Below are 15,608 nucleotides of genomic sequence, written 5' to 3' on the forward strand. Positions count from 1 at the left end.
GGGGGTAGAGCGCGCTCACAAAGAATACCCGAGCTGGTGTTTAAGGACTGGCAGGGTTTTCCTGCGGGGAGGGGAGGGGCTGGGAGAAGGCAGTCCAGGCTGAGCACCTGAAGAACACAACATCTTTTGGGCCAAACGGAATGTAAGTAAGCAGAAGGCAGGTGTTAAGTGACGGCACTGGCTAAGTAAATTGGAGCAACACGTGCTGTGTTAGAAAAGTCTGAATGGGGACTTTGAAAATTTCTACACAGGAAAATGGCATGATAAGACCCATGTTTCAGAAAAACATTGAAGAGTTCAGTGTGACAGGCAGGAAGGGAGGCAAGGTGGTCAGTTAAGAAGCTTCTGCAAGAGTCCAGGCAAGGACTGATGAGGGCCTGAACGGTGGCAGTGGAGAAGGAGAAAGGAGGTTATGCTGGGACCTGGGCACCTGCTTACTAGCAGGATGTGGTGTAAAAGAGAGGGAGGTACACCCAGGTTCAGAGCAGAATCATTCACAGTAGCCAAAATGTGGAAGCAATCCAAGTGTCCATCCACAGATGAATGGATAAACAAAATGCGGTACACACATACAATGGAATATTATTCTGCTTTAAACGGGAGGAAATCCCAACACGTTACAACCTATGAACTTTAAAAACTTATGGTAAGTGAAACAAACCAGTCACAAAAGGACAAATCCTGTATGATCTCACTTATATTAGGTACCTGGAGCAGTCCAAATTCAGAGAAAAGCAGATTTGTGGTTGCCAGGGAGTGGGGAGAGGGAGGGAAATGGGAGTTATTATTATCAGGGATATAGAGTTTCAGTCATGCAAGATGAAAAGAGGTCTGGGGATAGATAGTGGTGATGGTTGCACAACAATGTGAATGTACTTAACACCACTAAACTGTATGCTTAAAAATGGTTAAGATGGTCACTTTTGTGTTATGTGTATTTACATAGTTTTTTAAAGAGAGGGAGGGAGACTGGATGGCACTGTACACCTCCCAGCTGGGGTGATGAATGACGGCAGCCGCTGTAGGTGAGTCCCGGGCCAAGGCAGCCACAGGCAGGGAGTAGAAGCAGAATTCAGAACTGCACCTCTAGATTCAACACAAGCTGAGATCACAAACTTTCTCAGAAAGGCTCCCTGACAGGATCAGCAGCATCGCTTACATCCCAGAACTTGAAAAATGAGACAACTTTAAAGGTAATTACTGCCAAAAAAACACCAGAGTGACTTCTTGATTTTAGTTTGGAAAAGTGGGACTCTAGGGAACGAGGGCAGACTACACTCACACATCAATTTCACTCCTTTATGAAACACAAATAAAAGGACTGTAAAGGGATTTTTTGAAAACATAAACCACAGCAACAAAATCTGGAACGTGGACTGCAAATGGGTACGTGCTAAAAAGACTCAGACAAGCTGACAAAGCTGGATTCCAAGCCCATGGCATAGAAAGCCAGGATAAAATCTGACATACACCACAGAACTTCCAAAAGACTCCAGAACAAACAGCCCTGGGTAACTCTGGAATTTGGGGTAAAAGAGGGACTAAAGAAAGAGGAAGGGTTGGAAATCTGTCTAGGTAGCAGTCACAGCCCCAAACCTCTCCTCCAGGCCAAGCAGTCCTTCCCACATCAACCAACTACTAGAGATTCTTCTAAAGCAGGTAGAAACAAAGGACTCAGGTCTGTGGTACACCGGGCTCAGTTAAGAATAGGGGTTCCATGCTGAATACACAGGGACTTGGAGATGTGGGTGTAATATATGTGTATTGGTCCAGATCTAGTTAGAAAAGACAAACCATCCTAGGCATTTCAGGCAGGAAGGGATTTAATGCAAGGAATTGGAGGCTTACAAAATCCTGGGAGGAGCTGTGAGAGCCAGGGGCAGAGAAACCACCACTCATGTTCAGGAAATCAGGAAGCACACGCATCACAAAAAACTGCACAGATGATCCCAGCTGAGGTGGCTCTGAGTCCCACAAGAACAAGGAAATTCCCACGCCTGCCACGTGCCACAGCCGCAATAGCAATCGTGGCTTCTTCTCTTTACCTTCTGAATCTCTCACTGGCAGATTCAAAACCAAAGTCCTTCTATCAAAGGTGTCCAGCTTCCCAGCCCCTGCAGCACAGGAAAAAGCTTAACAAAACAGGGATAGGGTTGAGAACCAGAAGACACTACCCCACCAGTACCAGTATGCAGATGCTGAGCCATCCTCGTCCTCCTCCCACTCAGCTCCCTGGGTGCTGCCAGACAGGCTTTCACCTCCCAGGCGAGAGATGGCAAAGGTCTCCTAACCAGTGGTCAAAGGGAAAAAATCATGATGCTCAAAGTCTAGGCTCCCCAAAGAAACAGCCCAGCCAGATCACACTACAGTGAAGCTCACAGTCAACAGAATAAAGAATTCTCACCTCTGAAAGAGCCAACAATTAATTCCCAGTCCAAGTAGGTGCAAATTTTTTCAAAAGGAGTCAAATTCTCTACATTCTAATTTGCTTCAAAAAGAATGTATGAGCCCTGGCCGGGTATTCAGTTGGTTAGAGTGTCGTCCTGATATGCCAAGGTTGTGGGTTTGATCCTCGGTCATACAAGGAGCCACCAATGAATGCATAAATCCGTGGAACAACAAGTCGATGTGTCTCTCTCTCTCCCTTCCTCTCTCTCTGAAAATCAATACATAATTTTTAAAAAAAAAGAATGTATGAGACATAGCATTTCTGGTTGAGTGAAGAAGATTAGCAACCAATTATTCAATCACCTCACATGTGAAAATTTGACCCCATAAAAGCCGCAGTGCAGGTGGGGTACGTCACTGGAGGAACCAGTTGTACTTTTCTTGACTAAACTCTAGAACTTTGGTTTTCAAAGTATGACCTTGGAACCATGTGATGCCCCCATGACCCTTCAAGTACTCTGCAAGGTCAACCTGTTTTCATAAGGTGAATTTATTTGTCTTTTTCAATCCTATTCTCTCATGAGCACACAGTGGCATTTTTCAAGAGTCATCATGACATATGATGACATCACCACTCAAATAGCTAATGCAATGGAAGTTGTTTTAAATTTTTCTGTCTTAATTTCTAGTATGGTAACTAACAATAGATAGAAACCACATAAAAGCTCTTAAAGGTCTTCAAAAATATTTAAGAGTATAAAAGGGGCCAAAGAGCTTGAGAATCATTGCTACAAAACAACTTTTTAGTTAGCTGCTTTGAGCAGGGAACTTTTTTTTGGTTAATACTCACCCAGGATATTTTTTCCATTGATTTTAGAGAGAGTAGAAAGTGGGGAGGGTGGGAGGAGAGAAGAGAAAGAGAGGTGAGGGGGGGGAGAGAGAGAGAGAGAGAGAGAGAGAGAGAGAGAGAGAGAGAGAGGTGAGAGAGATACATCAGTTAGTTGCCTTCCCGCACACACCCTGACCAGGACCGGGTATCAAATCTGCAACCCAGGTACACACCCTTAAAGGGGAATTGAACCCGAGATCCCTCAGTTCTAGGGATAACACTCTAACCATTGAGCACACAGGCCAGGGCTGGGCAGGGAACTTTTGATATGTGAAACTAATTAGGCTTAGTTTAGGTTTTCATCTTCAAAAAAAATAAAATATGTGCTTCCTAAATTTTACTTTACTATCTTATATCAGTTTCTGTTTATCCATTAGGATGATGATTTTTCTGCATAGATCCTAAATTAAATTATTTTTCCACTCCAAGTAAGCACTGTCATGGCCAGTCTCATTGCCCAGAAGGCAGCATGCATAGCACAACAGTAAAAAGACAGATTCTACAGGGACTCAAACAGAAACTTATACACCAATGATCATAGCAGCTTTATTCATCACAGCCAAAAGGTGGAAGGGAATTCTCATACTACAACCTGGATGAACCTTGAAGATATGCTAAGTGAAAAAAGCCAGACACAAAAGGACAAATACTGTGGGATCCCACTTACATGAGGGGCCTAGAATAGAGACAGGAAATAGAACGGTGGTTACAGGTGTGGTTGAAAGGGGCTTGTTATGAATAACAAATAACGCCTTCTTGCCTCTTATCGCTTAGGAAACTCCAAGAGTTTTAGGAACTCTGTGCCAGGAACAAAGACCAAATATACAGTACGTTCCTTATAACAAATCAACAATATCACAGAAGGATTTACTGAGCCCCTAATAGGAAGTTTTCCTACAAGTAGATGACCTCAAAGCCTTTCCCAACGCATATCTAAACCAGCCATTTCCATGAGGCCCCGTCCACCAGAGTTTGGCAAAGACTCCCAGGAAAGCAGAGAACCAACAGTGACATCTCAACATCACCCAGAGCTCTCAGAGCTTTGGAGAATGGGGGAAACTCCCTTTTACAAAATAGTGCTGATCGGTGCTGGGAGGGAAGAAGAGGTGTGGGGCACTCATTATGCTGCTCTCACATCCTCTCGGGCCACCTTTTTGGGGTATAGCTGCTTGCCCAGCAGGTGTGACCTGCTTTTTTAGCCTCACTGCACCAGGATCTCCACCTTCCCAGCTGCTGCCTGCTCAGCCCCTCCCGCACCAACACCCACCCGGAAGAGTGAGGGCGCTTCACCCCTGGAGCACCCTTGACCAATGGGCCATGGGAGCCAGTGGGTAAAACTCCCCTCTTCCGTGACCCAGGTGGAGGGTGAGGAGGTACATTCAACAGTTTCCCAGAGTCCCCGCCCGCCCGGCTTAGGCACGACTGGCCGCAGTGGTAGCCGGCTCACTCACTCACTCTTGGATTGTCTTTCCTTCCTTCCCTTTGTCACTGTTCCCGTGGATGTTCTTCCACTTCTGTTCCCTGGGATACCTTTCCAAAATAAACTGCCTGGGCCGAAGCCCTGCTCTCAATCTTTCAGTTGATCCAGCTAAGACCAGGCTTAAGATAAGCTCTCCACCCCAGACAGGTGGGGCGGGGGCAAATAAACACAAGAGTGGCCCAGCTCCTCCAGTACCTGGTGCTTGGAAAGAGGCTTTAAAACTACCAGCTAAATGGGAAAAAGGAGAGAAAGAAAGAAAGAAAGAAAGAAAGAAAGAAAGAAAGAAAGAAAGGAAGGAAGGAAGGAAGGAAGGAAGGAAGGAAGGAAGGAAGGAAGGAAGGAAATAATGACAAACTATGGAAGTCAGACTATAACTTACTGCTGTGGTGATGACACAGACTCTAAGTAATAACAGAGGCTCCAGAGGAAAGGACCAAGTCTGAAGCAGAAAGGGAAAGGTGAGGAAGCCCTGAAAGACGATCAGGAGAGGAAGGTGGTCCTGGAAAAGGAAATGAATCTCATGCGTCGAAGACCTGGAGACTGGCCTGCCGGGAGCTGGCAACCTGGAAGCTGAGGAGAGGTGGGACAAAGCTCACTGCGGTGAAAGAGGGGCTCAACAGGACAGGGGATGGAGGAGATTTTACACGGTGGTCCCTGAAGACTTGTGAGCAGAAGTGTGAACCAATTTCCCCACGTAACCACATGAAACTTTCTGCATAACCCCTGACATCCAAACACTCAGGCTTCCATCCGTGATTGACTTTCTTACCTTTCTATAATGATTACCAATTGGCCAGGCACACTTCATATATTAATGTATTTAATCTGCAAAACAACCCAGGAGGTAGGTTCAATTATTGGCCCCATTTCACAGATGGAGAAACTGAGGCAGATAGAAGTTGCAGAGCTGGGTGACAGAGCTAGGATTCTGCCTGTCTGAATCCTATACCCCACAATCAATGGAGTTACCACATTCTACATAATCCCCCATGATTCCTTTTCCCAAGTTTCCTATCTGTTGTGTCCTTACCATTTTCAGAACCTGTAACCACATGTAATTCATACATTTCCTAGACATTCATTGAGTTCCTGGTATTTACGCCAGATGCTGGGCAGGCTACTGAGGACACGAAGATGCATAGTCCCCACTCTCCAGGAAGGTCACATTACAGATCTTGCAAGGTGAGCCGAGTCATGGAGAGGTGAACCTACAGGATGAGGTAGCAAAGTGGGTCTGGGATGAAACCAAATTAGCAGATGAAAAAACAAATTCTCACTCATCCCAGAAGAACTGTTACTGAGCACCTGCTTTGTGCTAAGCCCTGGAAGGTGAGAAGAAAGAAAGGACAGGGCCTGGCCAGTGTGGCATAGTGGTTGAGCATCGACCCACGAACCAGGAGGACATGGTTCCATTCCCAGTTGTGGGCTCGATCCCCAGTAGGGGACGTACAGGAGGCAGCCAACTGATGATTCTCTCTCATCATTGATGTTTCTAACTCACTCTCCTCCTTTTCTCTCCCTCTGAAATCAAAAACATATTTTTAGAAAAAGAATGGAAGGACAGGGATACTAAAATGAGTTATCATACCATCCTACTCAATACTCATACCCAAAAAAGGTGAGGCACAGCAAAGGTAGATACATAATAAAAGTTTATCAGTTCAGTCTTCCTCTAACACCAATGTAAATCCCATTACTTTAAGTAGCTTTCCATAACTGACTACATGTACATAAAATCAAGATCCTGTTCTAGGAACTATTCTACTGACTTCTTGTTAAATCAATATTTTCCTTCCAAATACATTACAAGCAAATAAGAAACTAATGTTCACACTTCGTGTGTTTACACATGTAATTTACCTTGTTTGGAATGTTGGTCTCCTTTATTTCTATCCATCTTTATCTATGACCTTTTTCAAAAGTATCCAAAGCAAGGATTCCTTTCTTATTTTTAATCAAATGATTTTTTGGTCTTTTTTCTTCAACAGTCCTATAATACTTGTGGATTAAAGTTTCTGGTGTGTTTGGCACCGAGGCATTTTCCTCTGTGTAATTCTTACAGCCATGCCTATATGAGTTGGCACATAGTAGGTGCTCAAGAAACCTTGCTTGGTTCATGATGAAGTGTTAAGTAACTACCATAGGGAAAGATCTCACATTATCATGCACTGTGCTTTGGTAAAACTTGTTATAAAATCCTCTTTCTCTTCCTCCCTGAAACAGAAAATGAAATATACTGATTCATCGGCCTTGTAAATAAGCCCAGTCCTCCCCAAGGAATGAATGAAATCATCATTTTACATCGGACAAGATGCTTCTAGAACATCTAGTGTTTGGCACACAGTAAGCTCCCAATAACTATTTGTAGAAGTGAATTTAAATCGTCAGCTTTTTCACACCTGCTATACATTATACAATGAGGTAAACATCACCAATGAAAATTTTGTAAAAATAAATAAATAAAAGTTTGAAGATCAACCCAGACCAAACAGTTGACATGTTGTGCTCCTAAAAGACTTTTTTAGGCCACTTTTTTCTTCCTGGAGTTCACAGCCTGTCAGTTGCTTAAGTGAAGACCATCCTTCTGCACCTTAGGAGCTATTAGTGGGAACCTGCCCAGCACTGGACACAAACCCTGAAATTTTCAAATACTTTTGTGGATAACAGAATTTAATGCCACTGCTGACAATCACTTTAAATAGTGTGACCACAGTATGCTAAGTATTAAACACAACCATTTCATTCCACTTTGCACAGATCTTTTCGAAAGAAAAAAAAATAAGTAATTAACAAGTAAGTGAGATTTTTATCCCCCAAATGATCTGGAATTAGCATAAAAGGAAAACTAAATGTCACAGAGAGGATATGAACTCTGGTGCTCCACCATATACCAACGAAAGTACTTTGAAATCAGCCAAGTAACCCACAAGATACTTGGGAAATGTGCCACTCATTGGGTGGTTGTTGTCTTTTCTCCAACAACACTCTACATAACATGAATAAAATGTGTTAGACTCTTGTGAAACCTGCCTCAGCCCCTCCGATCCAGGCACCTCCCAGTTGCACTGGGATCTGCAGGGTGACACATGAGATCTAAAGTGGGTGGATAAAAATAACCTGGTCCTCAGAAAGACATGATAAACGCCAGACAGCTGAGTCACTTCGAAGCCCATTTTGACTCCTGAAAGGGACATTCGCCCTCCTTTTCCTTCTCTTTCTTTCTCTCTGTCTCTCTCTCTGTCTCTCTCTCTCTCTCTCTCTCTCTCTCTCTCTCTCTCTCTCTCTCTCTCTCTCTCACACACACACACACACACACACACACACACACACACACACACGCACACACACAACCTGGTGAAAACCACCATCAGTGTCCTGGGTGGAAGGCAGGCATCCGTCTTTACTTCCTCCTCCAGTCTCTGAGGTCACGACTCGAGATTGAACTTTTAATAATTTATACTAGTGCATTTCAGTCCAAGTGACTCACTTAAAGGGGAAAGGGGAGAGGTTTAAGAAAACCATAATAATCCAGGAGATTTCCCTATTTCTGTCCCCCCCACCCCCCACCCCCAGTAGAGGTAGCAGAGGTTTCTTCTGACATTCTTACGGAAAGAAAAGGAGTGGGGAGAAATGGAAAGTGCAGGCAGCAAAGCTCAAAGGGGAAATTAGGGTTGTCCAGGAGTGGGAATCCCTGGGCAAAGCAAACAGTCCAAGAGAAAGGCTGTGAGTGTCCAAGGGAATCCATCCGTCCACCTACGCGCCCTGCGGTCTCGCCTCCAGGAGGACGCAAACCCTCTGCACCGTGCAGTTCGGATCAGGAGACTTCCATTCGATCTTCCAAACGGTGGCGGAGCTTGAGGCCCTGCTAGCCTAGGAAGGCTGGCGGGGCAGACCCCCCTGGCGACCCAACCTTCGGCTGCAGGCAGCGCCCAGTCCCCAGCAGGCACTCACTAAGCGCTCGCCGAACTGCAGTACCCTAGAGCCAACTCTGCCGCCCGGAGGAGGAGATCCCCGGCGGCCACTGCGCATCTTCCCCGCCCGCTTCACGTGCCGCCCAGTTCCCCAGCTCGCAGACGCCCAGGCCGCCGGCACCGCGACCTCCCCCAGGTGCCGGGAGCGCAGCCCAGCCTCACTCACCGGCGAGTCGTAGGAGAAGGCGCATTCGGTCTTGTAGACCCTGTCCCCAGACCTGGGCACGCGGATCGTGGGCATGTGGGGCACCAGCAGCTCGCCGATGTCCCCTGCAGCCATCTTCCTGCTGCCGCTGCCACCCGGCACGCCGAACAGGGCGCCCCGGCGCTGCATGGCCGCGGCGCGCACCGAGCCGAGCCGAGCCGAGCGGAGTTGGGTCTGCCCGCGGCGGCGGCGGGCTGCGCGGGCGATCGGAGCCGAGCTGCGGCGGGCGGGGAGAGCGGGCCGCGGGGCGGGAGCGGGCACCGGGACCCTGGGGCCAGCAGGCGGGGCTGGGGGGACGCTGCTATTTTTAATCCAATGGCGAATCGCGGGCCCAGCTGCAGCGTCAGGCGGGGCGCAGGGGAGCGCCAGCCGCAGCGTGCCGGGGAGGGGGCGCTGGCGAGGGGCCTGGGCCGGGCGGGCTCCGCGGCGCGGGGCGGAGGGCTAGCCCTCGGGCGTCGGCTTGGGAGCCTGGGGTGGGCAAGGGAGGCTGCAGGTCCATGCCGGCGGCCTGCGGGGGGCTCCCCCACAGGCGTTAGGTTGCGAGGAAGCAACTCCGAGGCAGCAACACAAAGAGCAGGAATGGGGGTTTAAAAACCGCTTGCTTTTAAAATAACTGAAGATGGAATGGGAACGTTCCCTGATTGGGTAGGGGTGGAACTCCATGTACAAATCTGGACCCTAACGTCGGGCCCAAATCTGAATTTGCTCTTTGCGCCTCGGTGTTAACCTCACGCAGGCTTGTTCCTCACTTATCATCCAAAGCTCATCAGAAGAGAACAGGACCCAGTGAAGCTGGGCTCTATTTTTGCTCTCATACAGAGTTTTCTTACATCAAGATTTCATCCGGAGGGGATTATATCTTTCTTTTTGTACCGTCTTCTACGTGATTCGAGGTCTCCCTGTCCAGCATTCCATTGCCTGATGTGGGGGATCTTACATGCAGACATATATATTCCTGTCTTGCTCTCCAGTTCCTCAAAACAAATAATGACTGGGATTGGTCGGAAGGTGGGGGGAGTGGGGGAATAATTTGTAAACAGAGAATGCCTTACAGCATACTCCATTATCAAAAAACTCTTTTTTTTTAATGTATTTTATTGATTTTTTACAGAGAGGAAGGAAGAGTGATAGTCAGAAACATGGATGAGAGAGAAACATCGACCAGCTGCCTCCTGCACACCTGCCACTGGGGATGTGCCCGCAACCAAGTTACATGCCCTTGACCGGAATCGAACCCGGGACCCTTCAGTCCGCAGGCTGACGCTCTATCCACTGAGCCAAACCGGCTTTGGCCATTACCAAAAAACTCTTAAAACGGGTTCAATTCCATTGCGGTTCCCTTACCATACGGACAATAAAGTGCAGGATACCTGGTGATTCCTGCCAGTTCTTGAAACGCAGAAATAGTGGATTAAAACGCCTCTCCCAGATCATTGTCCTTAAATTCTTTTTTTTTTTCCTTCCGTTATTTTTCTATAATTCTTCCTGATTTTGCCGATATGCTGGTTCTGCTAGGGAGGCAGGAGAGGTCCCTGGAAATTGAGGTGAAGTGGACAGACAAGCCCTCTCTTGCCTTGCTCTTCTAAATTCCCATTCCCTTAAGCAAGGCTCAAGCATACAACACATTGCCTGATGGAAATGGAGAAGGAAAAGAGGCAGAAAGCAAGATACTAAACACTATTCCTATCCCCATATCGGGCAGACACTGTGAAGGAGTTTTTGCTTTTTACTTATTCTCCCCTGATTATCACCCTCTAGTAGTATCTGTGTCTGTTTCAGAATCTTGTCCAATTATGGGGAAAAACTTGATTCAAACGCATTCCAAACTTAAACATTTAAATATTTTTAAATTAAATGCAAACTAAATGAAGACACCATTGTTTAGCCGTTAGCCTAATAAAGATATATTGAGTTGGCCTGGGTTTGGGAAATAGACCATCATAAATATTATTGGAGGGAATAAAAATGGTAAACCTCTTTCAAAGGAAATTAACAACACCAATCATAATTTTATATGTGTATACTGTACTGTCTTTTTTCAGCAATTCCTCATCTGGACATTTATGCCACAGATAAATTCATGCTGTGTAAGAATCATTGTTGGAGCATTAGTTATAGTGCAAAAGACTGAGAACAGCCTAAAGATCCATCTACGGGAAATGGTTAAAATACAATACCATTGAAAAGAATGAAGAGCTCTGTGTGTGCTGATGTGGAATAATCTACAAATAATATTACTAGAGGGAAAAAGCCAAATGCAAATCAATGTGTGAAAACAAGGAAGGCATGCAAGGCTGACGATACGCAGTAAGCACTCTGGTTCATCCAGTACACCATGGGCCTTCCTTCTAGTTGGTTGTTAACTGTGGTAAATATTTCTAATGTTGTCCGTCAATATAGATGATGATAGATAGATGGATAGAAAGATAGATAGATAGATGATAGAAATATATGCAATGAGTGATAGATAGATAGAGTGATAGATAGATAGATAGATAGATAGATAGATAGATAGATAGACAGATAGATAGAGTGATAGATAGAGTGATAGTTAGATAGATGCTTGTTTGGCCTTAGGAAGTCTGCACAAGCATACATAAGAAATTAACGAAGTTGAGCTCTATAGAGAGGAACACAATGCCTGAGGTTAAAGGAGAACTTATTACCACTTTTATCTTTCTGTATTATTTACATTTTTATTATGTGCAAGTATTGATTTTAAAAGTAATTAAAACTCAATTGTAAAAACACTCTAAGTTCAATAACCAGTAATATTAATCAAAATTGAAGATGCTTACTGCATCCCTATAAAAATGTACCCAACTTTTTTTGTGTAATGGCACATAAAAAACAATAATGTTTGTACAGCCCACTGAAGCCACCAGTTAAGGATGCTTCTCACAGTCTAAGGCGACTAGTCTGGGGGCCCAGTCACAGAGGGACCCCCCCCACACACAGCCTCCCAAGAACCCAAGAGACCTTGTCACACCTGAATTCCCACCTCTGCACACCACAATGCCAATAGCACACCAGATGGAAAGTTCTAATCAAAACGGGAAAATGGAAACCACCTAAAAACATGGAGAAATGGTTAAATTGTGTATATCTACTCAAAGATGTTTAAACAAAAATTCACTATGATGGCTTTAATGTATTGTAGTATGTTCGCTTAACATATTTACAATGCTTATACAATATTATTGTAACTGGGTAAAAATAAACGTGCATTTTGACAAGACTAGAAAGACGCAAAATTATAATAGCTATGCTTAAATTTGATTATAGGATTTTGTATCTGCTTTCAAAATGTCTTCAACAGTGTTATATTTGTTTCATAATATAAAAATGTATCAAGACAAAAAAGTTAAGAGAAACTTCACTGAATTCAGACAATGTCTTAACCTGGCTTTTTCAGGATTAAAAAAATCTAGTTCAATTACTAGAACTATTTAACTTAATTTTGCAAATTCTACATATGAACTTATAATGACTCTTTTACTGTGGGGCTGGTTTCTACATGTTGATCTCGATCTGAGAGCAGGAATGAAGTGATGCTGGTCAAACAATTTTAACTTCCAACATAAATTCAAAGTCTCGTCCTAACTGGTTTGGCTCAGTGGATAGAGCGTTGGCCTGACGACTGAAGGGTCCCAAGTTCGATTCCGGTCAAGGGCATGTACCTTGGTTCCGGGCACATGCCCAGTAGTGGGTGTTCAGGAGGCAGCTGATCGATGCTTTTCTCTCATCGATGTTTCTAACTCTATCCCTCTCCTTTCCTCTCTGTAAAATATCCATAAAATATATTTTAAAATAAAATAAATTCAAAGTCTTACCAAAGAGACTAGGAACTGACTAATGTCACACCAAGGTGTTCAGGCCACCATGTCACTCTACTGATAAAAAGCCTCCTCCCATGATGCTCGGCGGAGCCCAAACTCGTTAGCCTGACATTCAAGGACCTCTCCCCTCCAGCAATCCTTCCAGACTGTCCTCTCACTCCTACACTTCGGTGAGCTCGCTTTATTGTCCCCCAAGGATGAATGTACTTGTCTCCTAGGCTTAGCTGAAAGCTGTCCCCTCTGATTTCTATCTTCTCAATTCTTTCCAGACTTAGTATTTTTTCCATAGGGTCTTTTCTGACTGCTCCAACCCTGAGGGGCTGGTCTTTTTAAATGACAGCCCCTCTTGCCTGTATCCATCATTGGACACTACCTTATAACATCTTTTGTACTGTTATTTAAATAACCTTGATTCTATATCTTGTCCCTCTCTATAGAGAGCAAATCCTTTGAAAGAAGTTATATTTTCAGTATCCTTGCACATTGTGGAAGCTCAGTGTTTATGGCATGTTGCCTGCCTGAAAAGGTACCGCTCTATTTATTTTAGGGACTCAGTAAGTACCTACCAGATGAATGGTTCACGTTGGTGACATTGTAATAGATATGTTTTGCAGCCGGCTGTGTGCCTTTTAGGTAAAAATTATTGCTGCACAAATGTTGTTCCCAGAACTGACAGAGGTTACATTAAAACATGACATGAATTTTAGTTACTATGACTAATGCCATAAAAAGGAGAATTGGGGAAATCTACAGAGAAAAGAGACACTTTAATTATTTCAATTAGCAGAACAGCTCTTGACCTCAGATGTGCTCCAAAAATGTTCAGTGATCTGGTGGAGCTATATATGGTGACAGCTTATTGTGGAAGCATAATCATAACATTTTTTAAACTCACAGATAGCCTCTGCAAGAAACACTGATTATTAAATGTAAATCAGTAGGTCACGGGCTAAGAAGTGTAAGGCATTTTCTGTTTGAGGAACTTGTATGTAATCATTGAAAGTCATGTCATATAAAAATATATATTGACGTGGGAAAATGATCACTATACTTGCACACTTCAAGAGCTGGTTATTAGTGAGCGTATACACTATTATTCTGTTTAAATATATATACACATATACATAGTCATAGCAAAGAAAAAATATTAGCTTGCAATAGGCCATATGTTATGGTGATTATCTTTGGGTGTGAAAAAAATATTTTTGGTTTTTATTCTTTGTGTTTTTCTGTGTTACCTAAATCTTTGCATTCAGTATCCATTTCTCTTTTTTAAAAGATATATTTTTATTTATTTCAGAGAGGAATGGAGAGGGAGAGAGAAACATCAATGATGAGAGAGAATCATTGATCAGCTGCCTCCTACATGCCCCCTGCAACCTGGGCATGAGCCCTGACCAGGAATCAAACCGTGACCTCCTCGTTCATAGGTCAACGCTCAACACTTCAGCCACATGGGCTGGGCCAGTATCCATTTCTTTTTGTGAGTAAGGGGAAATATTAACTTTTACACTACCATTGATTATATTGGTTTTTTTCTTTCACCTGTCCTTTCGTACCTGCTTGTCCCCTTCACCACCCATTGAAAAGGTTTCTGCTATTAGGTTTATAGACAATCTGCTGAACTAGGGGGAGTTTCATATTGGAATGAGCAAACTCCCTGAATAGCTCTTAACATCAAGATGAGGTAAGCTGTTACTCAGCTTAGGAGGAAACCTGAGATCTCTGCTCACCGTTTTGGGTTTCATAATGTATAATGCTCACCACAGTCCTTCCAGAAGCCTGACTCACAAGTTACTCACCGAGGTAAGTAGGGAGATTGCCTTTCAGGCCAATCTGACACCATCCCTACTCAGGCCCAACAGTTCCACGCACACACAGGTAGATATGTCCTCTGTCATGTACAGAACAGCCAGGTGTGAACACAGTTGTTGTTTTTTAAATTAACCAGGGAGGCACAAGTTGCTTTTCAGGTTTTCTAGTAAACAGTAAATGGGCAAAGCAAGTTAGCTGAATATGATGAATATTGGCTCTATAATCCAAAGAAAGTCACCAAATATTGTGCCTCGTTCTTTTTTAAAAAAAATTTAGCTTTACTATTAAAAGTATTACAGCCCGGCCGGTGTGTTTCAGTGGTTGAACATCAACCTATGAACTAGGAGGTCATGGTTCGATTTCCAGTCAGGGCACATGCCCGGGTTGCAGGCTCAATCCCTACTGTGGGGTATGCAGGAGGCAGCCAATCAGTGATTCTCGCTTATCATTGATGTTTCTATCTTTCTCTCCCTCTCCCTTCCTCTCTGAAATCAATAAAAAAATATATATTTTTTTAAAAAAGTATTACAGATGTTGTTAATGACAGGGAACTACAGATGAAGAATTTGACCTTCACTTTTCTATATTATTAAACTGCCCCTGGAGTTTTACTGGGGTGGCAAGCTCCTGCATTTCCTCAGACTATATCTACCACCTTCTGTCACTGGGCACCTGCCACCTCCTGGTCCCCAGGCCCTGTCTGCACACTGTCATCACCATAAGGACTAGCATGTCTTATAGGTGCTGATGGTCAAGATCAGGAGTTGGCAAACCGCGGCCCCTGAATAAATCCAGCCTGCAGCCTGCTTTAGGAAATCAAGTTTTGTTGGAACCCAGCCACGCTCATCCACTTACACACTGTCTGTGGCTACTCTGGTGCTACAACAGCAAAGTGGAGGAGCCATATGGGCTAAAGCCCAAGATGTTTACTGTCTGGCCCTTTACGGAAAGTGTTTGCCAACTGCACATCAAGATCCCTACAATCTGTGCGCTATGGTCCAGAATCAGAGAACTGGTGTGA

At 44.3% G+C, this 15,608-nt stretch overlaps 1 protein-coding gene across 2 annotated transcripts in view; it reads right to left on the reverse strand.

Moving 5' to 3' along the window:
- USP13 (ubiquitin specific peptidase 13) overlaps positions 1 to 9,496 on the reverse strand; it is a 113,239-nt gene extending 103,743 nt beyond the window's left edge. The window contains exon 1 of one of the 2 annotated variants that reach the window (XM_080654127.1): positions 8,895 to 9,496. In XM_080654127.1, coding sequence (XP_080510253.1) covers positions 8,895 to 9,062 — 168 coding nt within the window. In that variant the 5' untranslated portion in view covers positions 9,063 to 9,496. The remainder of the gene's footprint in view (positions 1 to 8,894) is intronic. The other variant, XM_080654128.1, reaches the window with a different exon arrangement.
- Between the last annotated feature and the right edge of the window lie 6,112 nt (positions 9,497 to 15,608).

This window comes from Plecotus auritus (assembly GCF_963455305.1).
Source record: "Plecotus auritus genome assembly, chromosome: 2".
In the NCBI taxonomy this organism is placed as follows: Eukaryota; Metazoa; Chordata; class Mammalia; order Chiroptera; family Vespertilionidae; genus Plecotus; species Plecotus auritus.